The sequence below is a fragment of the Callospermophilus lateralis genome, chromosome 16 (assembly GCF_048772815.1).
Source record: "Callospermophilus lateralis isolate mCalLat2 chromosome 16, mCalLat2.hap1, whole genome shotgun sequence".
Taxonomy (NCBI): domain Eukaryota; kingdom Metazoa; phylum Chordata; class Mammalia; order Rodentia; family Sciuridae; genus Callospermophilus; species Callospermophilus lateralis.
Window position 1 is genome coordinate 11,381,323 of NC_135320.1, and position 24,055 is coordinate 11,405,377.

At 31.9% G+C, this 24,055-nt stretch overlaps 1 protein-coding gene and 1 non-coding gene across 2 annotated transcripts in view; both read left to right on the top strand.

Annotated features, from left to right (window-relative positions):
- The window catches only part of LOC143381772 (uncharacterized), an 83,149-nt gene that overhangs the window by 51,473 nt on the left and 7,621 nt on the right, over positions 1–24,055 (top strand). The window contains exon 4 of the mRNA XM_076835412.1: positions 22,246–22,372. Coding sequence (XP_076691527.1) covers positions 22,246–22,372 — 127 coding nt within the window. The remainder of the gene's footprint in view (positions 1–22,245; positions 22,373–24,055) is intronic.
- Trnae-uuc (transfer RNA glutamic acid (anticodon UUC)) lies at positions 22,028–22,101 on the top strand. The gene has a single exon. It is a non-coding gene; the product is annotated as a tRNA-Glu (tRNA).

Consider the following 24,055-nt stretch of genomic DNA (forward strand, 5'->3'; position numbering starts at 1 on the left):
TTTTGGGGGATGTAATGTTTCTCTATAATTTTTCTGTTGTACTTACTAAATTAAATATATGATATATCATATTAGTGTCATGTTATTACAGTGTTTTACAACATTTAATATTTTTGTAACTATGTTGTAATAAAAATAAATAAGCTCATATTTCTTCAATCTTATATGACCCCAGTGTAGCTAATTTCAGACACACTTTTTAGTGTTTGTACTCAAATTTGTCATTTTATGATGAGTAGGCCAATGACAAAATTTAGATTCATTCAAAAAAGAAACGTTTAATTGTATTTATTCAGGTTTTATCATCACATCTGATAAGCCTATAAAAAACATAGTAGTGTGACTAATTCATAGGTGATTGTGAGTTGTTTTAGTAATTAATGTGTTACCACAATGTGTCCATTAGAAACAGCTCATAATTTACTCAGTGTACATTCATTAAAATATGATCTTTTGAGAGACCTTTAGCATGACAGCATGAAGATATCCAGGAAAGTTTAGCCCAGCAGAACTACTGAACGGGAAAACAAAATTCCAACTATTTATAATTGCTGGTCCAGAAATGTAGCTCAAGAAAATAGACAAGTAAAGGTACAAAAAAAGTATAAAAGGCAATAGAAATAACACATTTTTTACTTTCTTATTGGATATTGAAAGCAACATATAAAACTGTATATTTAGAATATATGTCCCTAGTACCTCAAAAATTAAAAAAAAAATCTCACATTATGTGGGAAGCATTCTCAATATTCTTCTTTATATTATTTGATACATATTTTGGGGTTTCTAAAGAAAAACATGTAAAAAATAGAGAGTGTCTTCAGACTGAAGTGTTTAACATTTTTATTCATCACCCACACACATACATTTGGCTTGGTACAAAAATCCTGATTTAATTCTACTAATTTACACTTTTTTTCAGAGTGCAACCAAAAGTTTCAGGATGTGTATCTTCTAGTCTAGCATGTATTTAGTGCCACATTAGTTATTCGCCAATGGAAATCAGTCCTCATATGGGCTGAGGAAAAACTATCATTCAATTTCAGTTAATCCAGCTTTTCTCTTATTGATTATGTAGAAGCAATGCTCTGTTGTAAATTCTGTAAGCCCACCAATTTAACTAAGGCACTGATTGATAAATTAATTAATTAATTTTTAATTTTACTGTGGAATTGACTTAAGTAAATGTGTGGCTTTTTATTTTATTCTTCTTATTTTTGTTCTTCTTTGTGCTGGGGATCAAATCTAGCAGTGCTCTATAATTGAGCAAAATCATCTCTGCCTAAGTTGCCCAATTAGTTTTGTACTTTCATTAGCATCAGGAATTAAACCGAGAGGAACTTAACCACTGAGTCACTTCAGAACCTTTTTTTGGTTAAATTTCTGAGGTTGTCTTTAACATTGAGAATTACCTTCTTTTGCCTTCTGAGATGCTGGTATTACAGAAATTCTCCATCATAATAAGGAGCCTTGTACTTATTTGGTTGGCCTCACCATCACAACTTACTAAAATTATAGATGTACACCATAATGCCTGGTGCTTGCTGAGCAAGTGTGAGGTACTGGGTTCAATTCTCAGTATCACATATACATAAATAAATAAAAAATAAAAGTCCATCCACAGCATATGCGTGTGTGTGTGTGTGTGTGTGTGTGTGTATGAATACATACATACATATATATATATATATATATATATATATATAATACATACTTCAAATTTGTTTTTTATTTTATTACTAAATTAATATTTGTTAATAACACTGGTTATTAAACCCATGCTATTATAATAATTAGGCTTCATGAAACTGGATAATGAACTAAAAGTAAAGTATATGTCCTGGTCTCAGGGGATTACAATTCTTCAGTTATTTACAATATATATCATATACCTTTGATTTGCAACTGTAAGTTATCTCCTTCAAGTAGAAATTAAAATTGAGGCTAAACAATGTGTAGGCCAGTTTGTTTTTTTCACCTAAGAACTAAGTGCTGATTTTGTAATTTAAAAACTATTAGATAATTAATTCATTTATAGTAAATTTCAGGTATTAGTTCTTTTAGGGGTTTTGGTGATTGACCCCATTGACACTTTACCAATGAGTCACAGCCTGAGCATTTTCAATTTTAAGACAGGGTCTCTCTATGTTGCATAGGACCTCACTAAGTTGCTGAAGTTGAACTCCAACTTGCAATCCTGACTCAACCTTCAACATTTCTGTGATTACAGTAGTGTTCCACTGCCCCCCACCCTACAGTTATTAGATTTTAAGAGAGCACAATTGGAAATAGAATGACCTTGCTTAGGTGGCTTCATATTTGTAATCCTCTGGCCTCAGCCTCCAAAATTGCCAGTTTTACAGATATATGGTAAATTGTGTAATTTGCATCTTTTTGAATTACTCATATAACTAATGTGTAAATAATATGTCAGGGAACTTTATGCTCAGGACCTTATTTCTCAGGTTTCATTTTGTCTTTTAGTAAATGCCTTGTGACTCCTTTTCCATAAATCTGATTGTCCCTGTGCATAGTTTCTTCTGTCTGAAAACATGGCCATGAGATATAGATGATTTTTGTTTGTTGTAACACAGACTTGTGCCTTGCTATGTTAGAGTAAGACCCAGGACATATGCATGAGCATAGGTAAGAGAGATTGCCAACACTGAACTAGAACAATAGCAGGAGTGAGGAGGCTGAGGAGCCCAGAGAACTGAGGATTGTGTGAGACCTAGCACACTAATCAACAGAGAGATCAAGTTTATATTCTATATAAAATAAATAGGCAATACAAGGAAGCATATGTTTGAAGTATTAGAAGATAGTAGTTAATCATGATTTTTATTCACTCATAAAACAGCAACAACAATCATTAGAATAGTAGCAGAATGTTAATTAGAACATAATAAATGTTCATTTTGGCAATAAGAAATATATATAATACAAAATTAAAAATTGGTAATAGATATCCTTTTAAAAAGAGATAAATAGATATGGCAAGACATGCCTGTAATCCCAGGAGAGGGCTGAGGCAGGAGGATTATAATTGGAGGCCAACCTAATACACTTAGAAAAACTCTCTGCCACTGTAAAAAATAGTCAAAAGGACTAGGGATGTAGTTCAGTGGTGAATGACCCTAAGGTTCCATCTTTGTCCAAAAATACAAAGCAGAAAGAGAGAAAGATAGAGCATGAGGGGCAGAGAGAGAGAGAAAGAAAGAAAGGGAGAGAGAGAAGAACCCAGGGGGTGTGGCAACCAAGATTAAAAATGTACATTTGTACATGGGTTGCGGCAAAACAGGGAACCATCTGCCATGCTTGTGCAAGATCTTGGATTTGATCTCCATCCATGCATGCACACACACACTCACAAAAAATAAATATTTATTTACACAAGAATATTAAAAATTTGACAACTTTACAATAACGGTTGATGTATAGACATAGTTTTCTTATATACTTATTACAAATTATAAAGTAAAAATGAAAATTTAAAAAACCACAGTATATTCACATAAATGTAAGTGGATCTCATGATGAAAACTCAGTGTTTTTTAGAACATTAATAAGTTACATTTTTATTTTTCTATTTTACTTGCTGGAATTTTGACTGCTTTATGCATTCCATAAATTATTTATCTATTTATTCCTGCAAAGCTCATGTGAACATAAAATTAACTTTATAAATATTTTCAGGGTGTAATTCCTTATCATTTAGTATATTTACATGTATACCATTCCCAAAATTTAGTTTCAGGAACTATTTTAGATGAAGAGAAATTAATGCCCAATAGCAGTTTTTTCTTTTCTTTTTTCTTTTTCACAAAGCTCTTGGCAATGACTAATATGTGTTTTTGCTTCATGAATTTACTTGCTCAGAAAATTAAATATAATATTAATTATAAAACACATTACAGTTTTTCTGCTTACTTTCAGTTAGCTTAAGGTTTCCATGTACACATTCATTGTAACATTTAGTGCTCTCATGAAACATACTTGCTCAATATGGCTGGGATAATAGCTCAGAGGTAGAGTGCTTTCCTAGCCTGTGTGAGGCCCAGAGTTCAATTCCTAGGAACACAAAGGTAATATTGCTGAGTAATATTCTACTGTGAGGATTTACATGTTTCCATTTATCTATTTACCTTGCATTGATTTTACATTTTGGTTCTTATGAATAGTCCAGCAATAAATATTCCTATATGAATGACAGTCTCACCACATTTCCAATTACTTTTGGTATATTTCAAAGGTAAATTCTTGTTCATCTAGTAATTCTTTATTTTACCAAAAAACCACCAAGGTAATTTTACTTTTGTATCAAAGAGGCATGGATTTTCAATTTTCTGCATACTGACATATTTTTCTTTTCCATATTGATCCATTTTAGGGTATTTTTTGCAAATGTTAACATTTTTGTTTACATAATGTAAAACAGTTGCATTTGGATAGGCAAAAGGAACAAAAGAATATTGCCAAAAATAAACACTTAGTGGTTTATTCAATGGTCTCACAAAAACAAATTAGAACTGTGACAGAAATTTGTACATGTCAAGAGCTATGAAGTCATCTAGATTTTAGGACTTATCATGACTTAACAGCTTGAAAAATTTGGGGGTCTCTGGGATGTATAACATCTTTCAATAGTTGAGTCTCTTAATGTGGGGTAATTATGAAGGGTGCATTTTGGCACTGGAATGTGAGAGCCAACATCAGCAGCTGAAATTTGAAACATTCTGTTTTATCCAATCATGGTATCTTCAGCCATGCCCTGGAGCATATGTGGACAGCTTTGTTCTGGAAGCATGGGATCTCCTCAGATTTAGTGGTACTGATTGGCATGATCATCAGGAGAGAATCCCAAATCCAAATGTAATTTTTTTTTCTCTGCATAAAAGTATTGCTGGTATATAGGTGACTGAGTTGCTTTTTTCTCCTGAGCTTTCTATATGTCTGAGAAGCCAGACCTCAAATTCAGAACTCGACTTTTTTTTCAGTTTTATTTTTAGGGTCTCAGAATATAATCCTCTATTTTTTATTTTTTCTGTTTACACTCCCAATGCCAACTTTATTACTCTACAACATAATAAACTGTTTCTCATATTTCAAATAGACATATTATTTTGTAACTATTTTTTCTAACACTAGATGGCACTGTTCATAATATTCATTTTATTTTTTAGTTATAGGTGTACACATTATCTTTATTTTATTTTTATGTGCTGCCAAGGATCAAATCCATTTCTTCACATATCTCAGGCAAGCGCTCTACCGCTGAGCCACAATCTAAGTTCTAGGTAGCACTGTTTATGGGATTTTTAATCCTTCTGTTTGTGAGAATTTAATATAAGAGAAAAAAAAAGAAGAATCTTTTGATATTTTGCGATTAAATGTTCATTCTTGTCCTCTCTTGTTCTTTCATAGAAAGAGATACCTTATTGGAATGTATTTAAGTGGGGATTCCCCATTTTAGACTTGGCAGGATGATATGTCCTCATGTCAATCTCATACTTTCTCCTGTGTCAGTTGTTTCTGTGGTATCCACAGCTGTCATGTCTATATAGTTTTGGAGTGTATAGCCCATTTGAATCTCTGTCCTCTCCTGACAAGAGGAAACAGTCTGAAATATAGTGTGGAGATTACCTGGAGAGTAGTGGATGCTCTGTACCTGAAATAAATTTCCTGAGACACCCTTCACTGAAGTCTTTTTTTTTTTTTTTTTCTTTGACTACTAACAATACTGCTACATGATAATGGGCATGCAGTCATTTCTTTGACTTACTCATTTTAACTTCTTGAATTTACACCCAGAATTAATTTAACCATGTTATATGTTATTTCTGTTTTAAATAGTTCAAGGAGTCTACATTATTTTCACAAATGACTTTCCTAAACTTATATTTTCATCAACAGTGGGCAAGTGTTTTCTTTTTCACATATCCGTAGTTTCTTGACATTTTTTGTTATTAGATTGTTGACAAAGCTATTCTCTCTCTTTTTTGGGGGGTAGGCACTGGTGATTGAACTCAAGGGCACTCAACCAATGAGCCAGACCCCAAGCCCTATTTTGTATTTTATTTAGAGACAGGGTCTCACTGAGTTGCTTAGTGCCTCATTTTTCTGAGGCTGGACATTGAACTCATGGTCCTCCTGCCTCAACTTTCCAAACTGCTAGGATTACAGGCATGTGCAACCATTCATGGTGACAAAAAGTACTCTAACATGTGTGCTCAGTATACAAGTGTCCACTTTTTAACTTGTGCATCAAATCTGTCATGGAAGATTCTAGAGTCCAGACTGTCAAGTAGCCACAGAGAGAATATGTGGAAACCTTTTCTGGGAATTAACGACTGTATGTGCTTTCTAAAAACCCCTTCTCTGAACTACTGCTTGAGATTTTAGCAGCCCATTGAGATGCTTGCAAATCATTGGAAAACCAATAGTTTGTGATCTAGGGAAGATTTGCATATGGTCAGTAGTAAAGCTTCATTCCCAAAACTTGAGCATTTGGAATAGCTTTCTCTTTGGGGTCGCCTGCCTAAGCCTCCTACCTTTCTTTTGCAGAGTGTTTTTTGTTGTTGTTGTTGTTGTTTGTTTGTTTGTTTGTTTGTTTGTTTGTTTTAATATGTGAGGTAACTAATTTCTTCCATTGAATGGGAAATGTTAAGAGATTACATCAGTCAGTGAAGAAAAATTTTCCTGCTGGGAAAAATTGGCTGTCATGGAATTTTTAGAGGGGCAAGCTGGAGACTGTAGCTCTTTGTGTGATGAACACCCATAAATGCATAAACCAAATTATTTGTGATTTAACTTCTCTGTCCTGATCCCAGGGTTTTAAGCACATGGATGCCCCTGCATGAACATAGATAACTATCATTTTTTTCTGTATTCTTAGTATTATGAATGTGAAGATCCTTCTTCAGCAGAAGCACAATTAAGATCTAAAGCACAGGAAACTGTTTAGAGGTAGGGTGTTATATATATGGTACCAATCTTCCTCTTCTCAGTACTGGCTGTTGGTAATTCTGTTCCAATTACATAACACATTGCCTAAGGCTGGACTGAGGTGTAAGTCTACCCTAGCTTTTTAAAATCATCAAGTGGCAGATATTTTTCCAGTTGTACTGTTTATATAAATCTCTCAATTCATTTTTTTACTTTGCCTATGAGAAACTTGAAACATAACATTTCCATTTAATATATTCATGGATGGAGAGAGAGTCAGGAGCTACTATTCATTTATATCCCCAACATTGTCTTCCCTTAAGATATGCCTTCTATAGTTGGGCTGGAATTTTAACCCAGTGCTTTGCAGATTGTATACACAAACTATTCCCAAGTGAAGGTATACACAAACTATTCCCAAGTTGATCTTTCTTTAGGTTTGGCCATGTCAATCATTCACATGTGATGTTGCTCTTGAGGTGTTTAGATTTATGTTGATCTTTCAATTTCTGTTAAGTATACATAAAGTTTTACATACATATACATTCAGCTATGGATTTTGTTTTGTATTATGATTCCTTGGTTTTTATTATTGTAAAATAAGTTCTTCTTTTAATTCAGAATTTGGGGGCTGATTTCATGTATAACATACAACATTCCAGATGAATTTTAGAATTTTTTCTCTGGTCACTTATCTCACTAAAAGTAAAATATGCTAACATTTTAATGAGGTGATATTGTAGATTTAGGAGAATTTTATATCTTGGTATTGATGAGTTTTACCATGTACACAATGTTGTGTATAATAAAGTCTTCGATTTTTTTTTTTTTACATTTTTATTTTCTCAAACTCTACATATTTTTATACATGCATGAATGCAAAATATCACATGTATGTGACATCTACATAAAATAATGTGATGACTCACATATTTGTCAAACTGGTTGTATTATGATGAAAATGGGTTCTGAAAATCATTTTTATCACTGTATTACTTTTGTCTTTTTAATCCTATTCTCATTATATATTTCTCAGTGTACATTGCCTTTTCTCCATGTCCTGGATTTTATCTGTTTGGACCAATACTGCCATATCCTTATATGTTATTGTGGTTCAGATATGCAGTAATTTTTATAAGCATATGCTTCTGTTGGGGTATGAACATGTATTTTCAATAGCCATTTCTTAAAAGAAATAACAGTTTTTACACTCTCTTTAGTTCCTGAGAATTTACTTGCTCCATGTGTTTACTGATACTATTTAATTTTGTTTCACAGATATGATTTTAATTTCCATTTTCAAATTACTAAAGCTATTGAGCTATTTTATACTTATTGAACACTATGTTTCCTTTTAAAAAGTGGCTATTGAATTCTCTTCCCTGCCTTTTATTAGTACTGGGGATTGAATTCAGAGGCACTTCACCACTGAACAACATCCTACATCTTTTTTTTTAATATTATCTTTTGATACATGGTTTCAACTAATTGCTTTGGGCCTCAATAAATTGCTGAGAATGGGATCTTATTTCTGAGTATCCTGGCTGGTGGAAGTATAGGGATGTGCCACCATAAATAGCTCTTACTTTTTTTTTTTTTTTTTGAGTCTCTGTTTTTGACATTTTTAAAATTTTTTATTTTATTTATTTACTTTTTTGGCACCCAGTTCAAAAATCAGGCATGCTGTACAACATCCCCTGCTCTTTTTATTTTATTTTTTTAATTTTCAGAAAGGGCCTCTAATTTGCTTATGGCCTGGATAAGTTGCTAAGACTAGCATTAAACTTGGAATCCTCTTGCCCTAGCCTCTTTTTCTCCTTTTTCATATTTGAGACATATATTTTGTCATATGTGAGGCAATTAGTTTTTCCCAATTTGTTACTTCAGTTTGTTCCCTGTAATGATATCAAATCATAATTATGAATTGCATTTAAATTATTTTCTGTTTTGCTATAAAGGTATCATTTAACTTTGAAAAAAACAACCATACTTCTGTCTTTTAATATCATTATTATTTTATTATTTTAGATGATTAAAGAAAGGTGTACCATACTACTCAGACACATTTACAGTCCTGTCTAAAGTTTATTTTGAGTAAGCATCTCACTAAGATGCTTAAGCTGATCTTGATTTTGAATTTTTTCTTCATTTTCCTTCTAAGTAGCTGGTTTTATAGTCACCCACCACTAGATATACTGTATAAATCTCTTTCTGGTAAAAATTTTGCATTTTTATATTTTTATTTTATATTAAATTATTTTTTTAACCAGTGAATGCTTTATTAAGTCATACCAGGAAATGATACAATGACATTTTTTGTTTGTTTGTTTTTCAGATACTCCATTTTTTATGCAACTTTCTTTGGAAGCATTTTCATTTTTTTTCCCTTTATTGTAGTTCAGTTTCTGTGTTTTATCATTGTCTAAATGTCCAGAGTCTTTTTAAATATTCTGTCTTTAGTTCCACAGGGCTAATTTTTCACCTCATTATGAGATCTATATTGATGATTGATTTATTTACTTATACAAAAAAATAAGTAACATATGTAGCTCATTTTAAATCCTATAATCATATGTTTTATGTACTCTAATGGCTAAATAATAACCTAGGTATATAGTGGTCTATATCATCTAGAATTATGTAAGTACCCTGCATCAAGAGCAAAATAACCGAATCACCTTATGGTGTATTTTCCAGAATGCATCCACATCATTAAATGAGGCATCATTATACACACCATACATTTTAAAAGTATATAATACATAAATAATACAAAAATTCTACTTGTGAAATTTACCAGAATTCTTTTAATTTTAGTTGTATTCTCAATGCAACATTTGGAATTACTCCTAATTTCTATGCTATATTAACTGTTAATATGTTTAAATATTACTTCTTTGTTAGTATTTTTCCTCTACTCTCTACCTATAAAAATTGACTTTCTCAAAATATAGAGACCAATATATAGCTAATGAATTCTTAGTTTTATTTTTAATTAATAATTTAATAGTGTAATTTCTTTCTAATCATAACTTAGTCATATTTTTCAAAATGTGTCTAATTTCAAAAAAATTACAAATTTACAAATTTTCAAAAAAATTACAAATTTTTTTTGTTTGGTCCTGGGAATAGAACCCAGGGACTTATGCATGTGAGTGCTAATTACTATTGCCCTAATTACTATATCTATTTAAGGTGTATACTTTTAGTTCTTGATATACAAACACATCTATAAAACCATATCAATAACCAATTAATTCATTCATTACCCCAAAGTATTTTATACTGCCCCTTTTTTAGTCTCTTCCCCATCACCTTTTGTGAAATTAATTTGATCTAATTTAATGATTCAAATACTTGATCAGCATCAAAACTCTACAGATCAATGAGTTATTACAAGTGGAACATATTATGTAACTACTATTTCTATTAAGAAATAGAACATTAATGATGCTACAGAGAACAGCTTCATGTCCTCTTGCTTTCACTGTACCCTCCCATCACCCTAGTGGTAACTTCAACTTTTTCATTCCAACTTGTTTTTTTTTTAATGTATTATTCTTTAAAATAAATAAATATACAGGAGTGGGACCATTTACTTATTTAATTATACAAAAAATGAGTAAAATATGTAGCTCGTTGTGTAGGAAACAAAATCTTACACCAATTATGCTTAAAGTTTGTTGGTGGATCAAATCAGAGGGTGATTCAGGAGCCAGAAAAAGGAAGGGCAGCTCAAAATGTCAGGGATGGAGCATTAAGAGTTCATGTATGAGAGGTTACCAGAGCATAAGGATTGGTGCAATGGGTTGAAGAAAAAAAAAAAGATTAGATATGAGTTACTGGAGAAAATCTGAGGGAGCTCAGATGGAACAGGTTTAGAAGTGGAGCAATAGGCAGATTTAAGTTGAATGAGCAGTGCCTGGAGAGGAAGAAATTAGAAGTCTTAAAAGAAAAAGAGTGTGACATCTCTGGTAGGAGCAGGAAGCCAGATGTGTGGCATACTTGTTTGATTACACCATTACACCATTAAGTTCTGGTTTTTAGGAATTTCTAAATATGAGGCCACTGGGATAAATATTATGCTGCCACAATATTTCCTGTTTTCTCCTAGTTGGGATGAACATTTTTCTCATCTAATAAACAGTTTCTTCTTTCTCCTCAGATCCATTATTTTACTCCTTCACCACTTTTTCTTCTACTCTCTCTAGTTTGCTTTTTTTTTTCCATTGTGTCCATGTTCAGATCCTTGATTCTCAACTATGCCACATTCCTTAAGCTTTACTCTGACATTGCTGTGGGACTGGGCATAGGCTCATGGGAATCTGAAAGGTGGAAGGTGGAGTCAGATGCAGTCTATTTTCATGATGAAAACTGCAGTGGCAGTTACCTGTTGAAACATTCAGAATATTTTGTTGTCCAAGAATAGAACTGATGACTCATCAAGGTATACCTATTTAGGTAGTACCAAATCAGTTTTCCACAAGGCTCTAAATTTTTGCATGGCAAAGAAAAGAATTTGACAATTCTAATAAATTAGCAAGTTTGTAATTTCAATCTTTTTTTTTTTTGTCTTTCTCTTTCATGTTTTCCTTTCTGACTGGTATGCAATAGTGAATTTGCTTGAATATTGTCTTAGTAGTAGTGATTTATACTCTTTTTTTTTTTTTTTTGTAAATTTATGTGATGGTTGAATATTTCTTCTTTCATTAAATGAATTTAGAAATTTTTTTTTCTATAACATACACTTTTGGACTTTAATTCTGTCATATCATCTTTTTCTACATATGTACTTTGCAAGTATTTTCTCCCAGTTTATATTTTAGCTTTGATAACTGAGTGTTCCTCATTCTAAAATATTAAAAAATGCCCTTTAGATACATAAATCCATGGAAATATACAGGGAAAGGTTTTAAAAATTAAGTGGTTTCTGTGGTTACAAATGTTTTATATATATATAAATATATATATATATACACACACACACACACACACACATATACATACATACTACATACATATATATGTATATATAGATAGATAGATATAGATAAAGATACAGATAGTTTGTCTCTCTTTACTCTTTTGAAGTCTGCATTACTACAAAAAGAAGGGAAACATTTGTAACCACAGAAAAGAGACCAATAGCCATGAGAAGCTAAAATGATTCTCTTCCAGAGTTTGTGGGGAAAGTATGGCTTTGCTAATAGTTTGATATTAATCCTCTGTTGTGATAATAAAAACATGTCTATAAGAGAATAAGTTTTTTATTATTTTAAACTGTTATATTTGTGAATATTTCCTTTAGTAGCAATGAGAATCTAGAATCATGCTAAAGTGGTAGGTATCAAATATAAATAGTTGTTGTCCAGGTTGTGAATATATTTGCAAATTATTATTGAAAGCTGCCTACCATATTTTCAGAAACAGAAACAGCTTGATAAAGCAAATTCTTCAAACTCTTCAGTATTTTAATTTTTTTTTCCTTTAAATTCTTAACTTCTACTTACTGCAGATGTGACTTTAGGAAATATTCTATGTTTTTTATAACTTCTCACTACTTATTCTTTATAAAGTATTTTGTTCTAAAATATTTTCGAATGTATTTTATATTCTGCAGTGTTCACAGGTGTAGGGCTGATTCTGACAAACTTTCTGGAAATATTTATTTTTATTTTTAAAGATTGGAGGAATTCTTTATTGCTTCTGTCATCTACTTAATTGAGAACAGGAAATTTACTGGTTCATGTTTCTTTCACTTCTTTCTCTGAGTGGATGTATTTGTGTCTTTTTAATGGTCTTGCTTTTTTGTTTCTAAATTGTAGGTTTGTGAGATTCTCACCAATGCTTTTAATATGGTGAAAGTAAGATATATAAAAGGAGCTTCCTTATGTTTCTTGCTATATTAATTTTGTTCTTTCCTCAAATGAGTAATAACAGAACTTAAAAAGTAGATATTTTCAAGGTCCTCATAAATGAAGTGTGTAAAAATAGGAAACTTTAGATAAAATGGAAAAGTCAACAAAGCATATGCACTTGGGCTTCTGATTAATGTGTATTATGTCATGAATTTCTGGCTGAATGTTATCTAAAGTGTGCTGTCATTGTGTAGATAAAATTTTGAGAGTGAAATCTTAAATTTGGAATGGTCACATAGAACTGTTTTTCATTTCTAATGTGTTTTAGAGTTTTCACCAGGGGTATTAAAGGATCTCTATACGCCTTATTGTGTAGTGTTCAGTGACTTTGGAACCATTCATGAATTTACTTTCCTAAAAACTTTAGAAAAATTTAAAATGGCATATAATAAGGAGGTATTAAATCTGGGTAACTGGTAATAAGCAAGTATTAAAACTGGGTAACTGGTAAAATGTACTTATATACATTTTACATTTATGTAATAAAGTATTCCCATGGTAGTTAATAAGAACCTCTTTGCTTTTTGGGATCATAAATGGAAACACTGATTTAGTCTGTCCTGAGCAAGGATGATTCAAAATGTGTTTACTTTTGAATAATTTCTGAAGCTTTACATAAATGCTTTATGTATATTTATATGTGCATCATACTTTAATGGAAATTTTAAATGTTATGTTTGTGAAATAATTAGGTATTGCAGAATACTAGCAACAATTTGCAATTCAGTACAAATCTCAATTTGGTTCACTTTCTGTTTTAATACTTGATTATTATCAGGCATTTCTCCATGTTCTAACACTTGGGCATAAGGTTTTTGTTGTTGTTGTTGTTGTTGGTTGGTTGGGTTTTTTTGTTTGTTTGTTTTTTTCAGCAACAATGTGGTAAACATTTTTTTAATTTAAATTTTTTTTCAGTACAGGGAACAGTAGTAAGTATTGCTTTACCACTGAGATATATGTACTATCTATCTATCTATATATACATAGTAATATAGTATATATATCTCAGTGGTAAAGCAATACTTATTGTATTAATATAATATAAGCAATAATTATTATATTAATGACACCTTACTGTTCCCAAGCCTGTCATTGAACTTGCAATCCAGCAGTACCAGATACCTTCATTGTAGGATTATTGGCATGCAACACAACCCATGGCTTAACAAATTTTCTTTAATAATTTTCTCCTATTAAATTCTTTGATAAAATGATGTGGTTCATGATGAAGGCACTTATAATTATGTCCTGTGCCTGGTGTATTAGCAGTAATTTTTAACTTAGTTGAATGGGCAAAAATTACTATCAAAGATCAGTGTATACAAAGGATATCAATAATACAATACAGGTGCAGGGTTTAAATAACTGCCTCATAATGGTCCATGTATTAGAGTTCTGTTCCTAAGGTTGTTTTATTTAGTGGAAACTTTACAAGGATAAAGCATATTGGGAATTGTTTAGTTTATTGTAGAGTATGTACTTGAAACAAATTGTTGATGCCTGGTGCTATTTTATGCCATTTGTTCCTGCCATAATGTGCTTACTCACCTCAAACATAAAGCTGTAATACAAATAACTTATCAAAAAGAATCTCCAGGATTTTGATTCAAATTAAGATTTTTTCTATTTGTTAGTTGATTATCACAAGTACTTTTCATAGCTAAAAACAAAACAAAACAAAAAAACTGAAAAATTGTGTGGCTAAATTCATTAGCATATATCTTATGTGTCTTTGCAACTCATTTATTAAAAGATGTTAATTTAAAGTAGTGGTTTTTAGTTTTACTACACAAGATAATTTCTTTCCAGTCTTTCAGAAACACTGAGGGCTGAGTTTTTCTCCAGAGATATGAATTCCAGGGATATGGATTACATTATTTTAATGCAATTTTTTCTTTTTGAAATTAAAGAGCTTCAGGTGACTGTACACTTAAGTCAGAACTGGAAACCACTGGTTCCCAGTTGGTTCCCAACTGGTTCCCAGTTAGCTCTGTGTGTCTTTCTTGGGTGCTGTGTGGATTTGCCCACTTCAGCCTTTCATGTGGGGGTTTATAGAGAACAGATTTGCCATGTTGAAAAAAAATAAAAGGATGATTTTCTTAAATCTTCAGGTGTTTAGTCCAACTGCTAGTGGAGGAAGTATTTTTTTTTCAGTAGATCTATCTTGTTCTCTTGCTTTTATATCAAGAAACTATTTTATAAAAACAATGTCTAGGTTTACTCTAGGTTCAAAATTATAAGTAGACTATGAACACCAAAAAAAAAGAAAGAATAAACTAAGTTGAAGATATACTGTGTGTTGTGCACATTTTTACTGTTATCTCGTGGTGAGAAATGAAAATGAATCATTTAGCTTTATTTTCAAAACATAGTCCACATTGATTTACCCAAATTATACTCTATTAAAAAACAAACAAACAAAACAAAAAACTTGAGTGTTCTTGAAAGTATTTGAATAGTAAAAAGTTGTAAAGGATATGAAACTAAAAAGTGTGCTTCTATAGCAGTGATGTAATTCTTCAGTTCCTAGAATCCTAGAAAAGTTATATGATTTTTTTTTATGGTGCTGGAAATTTATCCAAGGGTCTTTTGCATTCAAGGCAAGCACTCTATCAATTAAACTGTAGTAATAGCCCTAGAAATGTTGCATGATTATTGTGGCCTATGAAAATCTTTTGAGTTTTTGAGACAGACAGTTATGATTCTGAGTTCAAAACCTGAATAGCTTCTTAGTACCTGTGGTATTGTAAAATTTTATTTATTTAGAATAGACATACAAATATTCTCTACATGAAAAGAAAAAAAAGTATAAAATGCAAAAAATCTCCAGTTCCATATTCTTCCCTGTATCCCAGCAAATTGGCAATACTTTTTTATAGCTGTCCTTATCAAGAGGCAGTATCTCTTTGCCAATATGTGAATAAAAAACTGCTATTATATTACAGCCAGTAGTAGAGAGAGAATATGAAAATGTACTGGTATTGTGCTTAAACCTAAAATGTCTTGAATTCTTCCAGTTTTTATCTTTGTAAACCCCACCATCTTAAGAAGAAGAAGCTCATATTAGGTTTATGAAGAAGAGGCCATATGGATGAGAATGAAAGGACCACAGTGGACAGCCATCTGTCTTCCAGGAATAGGGTAACCATGTCAAATAGCAGAGCATATGCTTGTAAAATTTCTGCTGAAATCAGAATAGTCCAGATAAACCCAGTCTAAATTTGGCTTACTCATAAACTGTTCATTTGAATCATGAATTAGTAAGTTTGCTGGTAGTTTGTAATACTTGATAGCTTCATAATACTTGATAGCTTAAAATACATTTAATAGAAACAAGAAGCCAGAATTCAAAACATGATAATTTCAAGTTAACTGCATAGATTTAGGCATGGAAGAAGCACTGAATTTATTTTTCTTGATTTAATGTTGAAAGATCTATAAAATAATTTTGAGTAATGCCAAAATGCATGTAGACATGAAAATGTTATTTGTACTTTAACTCACAGCATACTCTAGAACAAAAGATAAACCAGACAACCATAGCTGGATCACTAGGATGAAGGCCTAATGGAAAAAAAAAAAAAGTTTTAATATTTTTGTTCACAACTAAATTTTAATCTCAAGGTGTAGACAGAAATGAAGACATGAGGACACTTCCCCCTGGATTTGCATCATCTGTTGTTTGCTGTCTAACATATGAAAAGTTACTGTAACAGTTATCAGTTTGGAATTATGGCCTACTTTAGGCAACTCTTATCTTATAGCACCCTCCTGGGTCTAAAAATATTATTTCTTTCTCATTTGATTTAAAGGAGAAATATTGTTAAGGAAGACATGTTTACTCACCTTTGATAAGAAAGGAGGGTTTCATTCATTCAATTTTTTCCACAGCACTCAAATATATACTTTTGATGTGGCAGCCATTTGCCACATGTGGCTAATGAGTTCATGGAATGTGGCTGATCTACCTTGAGAAGTATTAGAAGTGGAAAGAAGTGTGAGATTTGAAAGTTTAATGAAAAATACATGTAGTTAGCTAACAATTTTCATGGTTGATATATAGAATAATAAAATTATGGATATATTGGGTTAAAATATAAATAATTTTCTTAGAAACTATAATCATAATTTTATGTAAGAAAAAATTTTAAGTTATTTTATAACAAATTATTGTAAAGTACCAATTATTTTTGATGTCTTATAATTATAATAATTTATAGAAATTTATTTATAAATTATTATAATTATTTATTTTATTTGTTTTACTTACGACATCTGAAAGTTCAGTCACACATACTTATCATTTTATTTTTTTCAAATATAATGCTATAGAATATTATCTACTTTATCTAAAATCTAGGTGCCTCAAAATTCCTGAACAAGAGCTGAGTGTGTTGTTGCATACCTGTAATGCTGGTGACTCAGAAAACTAAAGAAAGTTAATCGCAAGCTTAGGGTCCGCCTCAAAGACTTAGTGAGATTTTGGCAAAAAAAAATAAAAATTAAAAAAAAACTGGAAATGATCCTCAGTGATGCATTACTGGGTCTATCCCTGGAACCAACCAAACAAACAAACAAAAAAGCCTCATTAAGCCAGAGTATGAAGGTTATGAAACTCAAAAATGTAAAGTAATTCTCACTATTTTATTTGCATTTGTGAATCTGTCATTGGCATTATTGTCACTGATAATTGATATGACATTATATTCAACATTAAATACTTATGTCCCATTGTACAGCCAGATCTTCTTGCACATAAAAGGCTCTGTCTGAGAAGGAATATAATTAATATTTTGTTATTTTTGGGTCCTACAGCCTTAGATGAAATTGTTTCACCTGACACTCAGATGCAGAGGGGTCTGATGTTGGTGTTTTTTTTCTATTCAGGTAAAAATTATTCAATCAGAAGTGATTGGGGTGATAATTATTGAATCAGAGCAACAACCAAAGAATAGAGGGTAAGCTTCAAAATCTGGGAGATAATTCATCTCTGTCTCAGATAAATCTCTTGATCCATCTCCAGGTTTTGTGATGCCTGGGTAGCTCTGTCACAGGCCCTTTCCCTCTAACTCTCAGGGTCTAGAGTATTTTTATTTTTAAAAAATATTTATTTATTTATGTATCTTTGGTTGTAGGTGGATACATTAGTTTGTTTTTATGTGGTGCTGGGGATCAAACCCAGTGCCTCATGTATGCTAGGCAAGCAGTCTACCACTGAGCCACCACCCCAGGCCCTACAGTATTTTAAAAAATGATATGTCTGCAGGCTGGGCATTATGAAACAGAAGAAAGGAGCTGAGTAAAAGTAGTCAGAACTAATTGTGAGAACGTAGGCTTTCCTGAGATCACCTTTGTAATCTTTTAACCCTACTCTAAATTTGATAAAGCTCAATGTACTGCCACCTCTGGTCCTAAGAATGGGTTTGACAGTCAGGATTCTACTTTTTGTCCTGTTCCAGATTGGTGACCTCTGCCTGGCCTGAAAGTAACTCTGTATTTTCTTGCCTACACCCCTTCAGAGTGGATGTTATAGACAGGATCAGGACATGAGGATTTTGACTCATGTAAATAATTCATATTTGGGAGGAGCTGTGGTGCAAGGAGTTTTCAGTTTCTTTTTCCTTACTAGGTGGCGCCCACTTTTTAAGTGTATTTTCCAAATGTGTGGTAAGCATGATTTTCCTAAATGTCATCTTTTCTCAGCTAATTCACTATATTATGAAGTATGGTTCCCTGGAACATTTCAAATAGCACATAGTTTTAATTCATCTTTTCCTTAGTTTTGGATGGAATTTTAAAAAGTGAGTGAGTGTGTGTGTGCATATGTGTGTGGTTGTACTTTTACATGAGAGGAACATGGTGTTATAACATAAAACTCTTTAAAAAGTATTTGTACCTAATGCTATGTGTGAAGATGCATGTTCATAATCTCAGCATTTTAGTAGGCTGAAGCAAGAGGATAAAAAATAAAAAGGGGAGGGGATGGTTGCTCACTGTGTAGACACTGCTGAGTTTAATCTTTAGTATTAAAATTAAAAACATCTTTGAACCCTTTGTTTATTTGTCTTTCATAAGCATAGATAGCAAGTTTAGGGTCCCCTTAAGAAACTTTAGAGTGTGATGCCTCTTAAGTATCTGCCATGTCTTTGAGTGGCTATAGTGTAAAAATTGCATGAAGCTAACCCAAAGTGCCCACAGCTCTCATATTAAATTACCTAGAGAATACCAACCTGTGTGTAATCCTCTCTTCCTACAGAGCAGCTTGTGGTCAGGGAATGGAGCACCTTGTTGGACGAGCTGAATACTCAAGATACTCTAGAGAGTACAAAAATATCCTTTATAGGTTTCATGTATACAGATAAAATATTAGAATATTAATATTATTTTCTCCAAATGTTAGGTTCAGCTCCCCAAAAATACATTGCTGCTCAAATCCATTGATTTTGTAACTGAAAAGAAAGGCAAATATGATTTTTGTCCTCTGTTTTCTTACTCATCTAGGGAAGGTTGATTATAATGTGCCAGAATTTGAAAGGAGAAAAAACTGTAGCAAGGATTTAGGAAAAAAAAAAAAAAAAAAAAAAAAAAAAAAAATATATATATATATATATATATATATATATATATATATATATATATATATCCTAGTGTGTTCGTGCAGACGTCTTCAAGGAAAAACTCACTATATGCTAATTGAAAGATTTAATGTAGTGCCTCATGTTTGGGGTGGTAACTAAATATTTAAGTAAATAGGATGGTGGATTGAGCATCTCTCAATTATTCTAACATTTTTATTACCTATAAAATGTAATTTATCACTAATATTTGAAAGATTTTTAAAAAGTTTCCAAAGAGAAAAGATAGAGTCAAATTTCAAATAAAATTGTATTCAAACTAAGGTAATATTTTAAGCCTGTAAAAGAGCATCATTGAAAGTTAAGTAAGATCTTAATTGTATCTGTGGCTATAATTTTCATTTCTGTGGGGCTATTTCTAGAATGTCAGATTAGAAAAATTCAGAGATAGGTAATAAGCAGCTTTGGTTTTTGTAAATCTACATTGCAATACTTCAAATTCATCAAACATAAGATATGGATGCATCCAAAATCTTAGGCTGTCAAGGGTTTCTTTTTAGAAGAAATAGCAAATAAATATGGTGAAAGAAAAATGAACCAAAGGAGGTTAGAAATCATATCTTTCTGGGAATATTAGGACATGCCAGTAATCACAACCACCTGGAGGTTGAGAAAGAAAGATCAAAGTTGAAGCTTAGTGTAGCAACTTAGTGAGACACTGTCTCAAAAAAAAAAAAAAAAATTAAAAGGCCTAGAATATATCTTAGTTGTAGAATGCCCCCATACCAAAAAATAAATCAAAATTCCAAATGAAGTATCCTTTACCCTGAAGCCAACGAATACTTAGGAGTTTTAAGAAAATTGTGTGTATGTTGTTTTGGGCTGACGTGAGATGGCTCAATATTCTAAGGGTTTCACATAAAGGAGAGACTTAAGCTTCACTTTTTTTTTTTTTTGACAAATATTTTGTTCTTGCCCCTGAATGTAAAAGTGTTCAATTTTTTTTATGGAAAACAATGGGAATATTCAGAATGAGTATCTGAACCAACATATTTAAAATAGTGAGGATCTTCTAAATCATATTGGGAAGGGGGCTTTTCTGTAGCAGAACAGAAAAAAATTGGAGGTAATATCTTCAACCAGTTATTTCCTAAAATGGCCTATATAGTGTCCCACTTTCCTCTGACATTTTTTATATTTTATGCAAGGTTTCAATTGTCAACTTCCAAATTTATATAATTTATAAGAAGCTGGTATACATAAGTGTATTCTTTTTTATCAGAATAAGTAACTTGAGTGTGTAGATTTAGAGACCCCTAATTTATAGGAAATGAATCATAAGTATAAATATTATTCTATTCTGTGGCTTTAAACTGGCACTTCAGGTAATAAAATTATAGGCATAACACCAAACTTGTGGGATCTGTACTAGATGGTATCAGAATTGAATTATTAAACTACTAATTGTTGAAATACTGGTTGTTGTTTGCACATTTGGTATCAAAAGTGGTTGCAGAGTCAGGAGTGGTGGCACAACCTGTAATCACAGTGATGTGGAAAAAATGAGGTAAGAAGAAAGTAAATTTGAGTCCAGTCTCAGTAATTTAGAGACCCTAAGCAACTTTGTAAGCCCATTTATCACAATTAAAAAAAAAAATCAAAACTTCTTGAAATGCATTTCAGGGGTAGAGAGCCCCTGGGTTACATCTCTAATTTAAAATAATAATAATAATAATGTTGTTTCAGAAGAAAGACATCACAGATCAGAATGTAAAACTAACTTCATGTATTGTGTTGGTTCACTAGTGATAAGTGACACCCTGGAAAAGGGAGTATTTCCATGCTGTCAGGGAGGCGTTTAGGGTGCCAGAACCTTTCAGAATTTTTTTCTTAACTGCTTAGTATTCTCTCACTTTCTACTTTGAAATGAACCAGGTGAGGATACAGTTTCACAGTGAGAGTGGTTTTATAAATCTGGGAATGTTAAACCTGATGTGTCAGTTTTCCTATGAACTGAGAGACTAACAGTCTATTCACTTAATTTGCTTTTTAAATTTTTTTTGTTATAACTTTGTGCCATGTAATTCAAGTTGACCCAAGTACCTAAGTGTTTTGTAATAGTTTGATAGTTAAAAATTTTATTTTATTGTTTTAGAAGTGAGTTGTGATGTTGTGGTCTGCAGAAGTAAACGTAATTTTTTAAATATAGTAAGATTTATGGTATATTTAAATAATGAGAAGATAGACAACTTTGGAGATAACCATTCAAATAAATATGTGGACTGTTGAAAGTTTTGGTGTTCTTTAGTGATCTCTTATGTCTTCTACACACTGAGGTGACCACTGTTATATGAGTATAGTTATTACTTATAATTTTGCTATGCCTGTCTCAAGTATCATTGCTTTGTTTAGTTGTGCTTCTTTTGAATATTCAATAACTAATTGCAACTGTTATATATCCTTTGGAATTACGTTGGATTTTTTTTTCATTTTTTTGCTTCAGTGTTTTGCTTCATATGTGCTGCTCCCTGGGTTTTATTATACCAAATTTATCCACCAATTTTACTGCTCATAATGAATTATTGAGGCTGGGGTTATAGCTCAGTTGGTAGAGTGCTTGCCTTTCATGCACAAGGCCCTGGGTTCAATTCCCAGCACCACAAAAAAAGTATCTTATTGAATGGTTGACATCACTACCAAATGTGAAAGCCACCTCTTTTAACTCTCATTAAAATTTGTATGAAATTAAATACTATGTCATTAATCATATGGTTTATGTGATATGTATTTATTCATTTTTATTTCAGGAACCATTGACTTTAAGGGATGTGGTCATTGATTTTTCTGAAGAGGAATGGAAATGCCTGGACCCTTCTCAGCAGACTTTATATGGAGATGTGATGTTAGAGATCTATAGAAATCTACTCTTTATTGGTGAGCCTAAATTTCATTCAGAATTTCTAATTCAAAACCAATATTTAATTTTTTAACTGTATAGAGTATCTTATGCCAGCTTCTATTTTGCATGAAAAAGTTTTAGTTTCTTGTTTTTAGGACAAAGATTGGGCATTTGTTTATGTAGAAAAGAAAAATGTTAAAGATTTTTCTTTATGTTTAACTTATCATTTCTAAGTAGTGCTCACAATGTAGAGAATAAAAATGGTTTCAAAGTATTTTAGTGTTTTTGCCTGAAAAAAATGATTTGGAAAATAATTGTGTAGAATCTTATAGAGTGTTTTCTCTTTTTTTTTTTTCCCTATGGAGGACAACATTAAAAAGACTTCTGTAGTTACCAAGAAAATAACAAAATGTGACATATTCTATTTTCCATCAAAGACATCTTGTCTATAAGTTGTCCTTGGTCACCTTTCTGTCCCCAAAGAAATAACCTTGGGATTTAAAAGAAAACTGACGGTAGACATATATCAAAGTGGGTAGAAATTAATGAAGCAAAGAATACAGATAAGCAGTTCAAATGTCAAAGATGAATTCACATTTTAAAATGTTAATTAATAAACTAAAATCTGACACAATTAATTTTTTTCAAGCCTAGGTTTGTTTCTGTTGCAATAATTATAGAGAATTCCATGTTCTATGTTTACCATGCTTATCAATTATTTAAGCTCCTTCTTGTTCTCCAGTGATCTCCCTACATTCAAATTAACAAAGCATTGAAGGAAAATTAAAAATAAAAGGCAGAGACAAGAAGCAGGAAAGGTGGCATAATGGCATGGAGGTCAAGCTGCTGAGCTTTATTTATATCAGTAGGTTAATCTAGGTCATTGGCATCACTACTACATATTGTTCATTTTATTACTAGGCAGGTTAGAAACTTAGCAACATTATGGACCTTATTCCTCAGTTGCAATATGCAATGTTAGGAGTTTTGTGTAGCTCTCAAGAAAGTCCATTATATAAACTTACTGTTGTGTGGACAGGTTTAGGCTCAGTGAAACATTGTGCTTATCTATAAAGAGAGTTCCTTTATTCCCAGGAGCTGTGTGCCAGAGATCATATTTAAGGCTGATAACCCTCTAGTGCAGAGCCTTTTCAAGCAGGGAATTGTTATAGCAGCTTGACATTGCACGTGTGTTTTATTATTTTACTAGTTCCTGGGGAAATTGGGGGGCATTCTAAGGGTGGGAAGCAGAGTGCCTGTTACCCCTGGGAGTTTGCTCACAGAGGAATGCTTCTCTGTATATTTCCACAGTCAGAATTCCTGCAAAGTATTCCACAATATCTGTGAGAATATTCATAACCTGACATATTATAGGAGAGTTTTTTTTATATAATTTAAATATTTATTCATTCAAAATTTTCTCATCAGAGCTTTATATGAATGCTTATACTGGATATTCTGTGAAATTTTCCTGCCACATAATGAATAGCAGTATTTCACAATACCTGCTCCTAGTTGTTATGTAACTATAGCTGATCAATGTGGTTTAAAGAAGAATTTTCAGGGCTGAGGCTTTAGTTTAGTGGCAGAGGGCTTGCCTCACCCATGTGAGGCATTGTGTTTGTTCCTTAGTACTACATAAAAATAAACAGATATAATAAATGCATTCTGTCCACCTATCACTTCAAAAAAGTTAAAAGAAATATTTCTATTGTAAT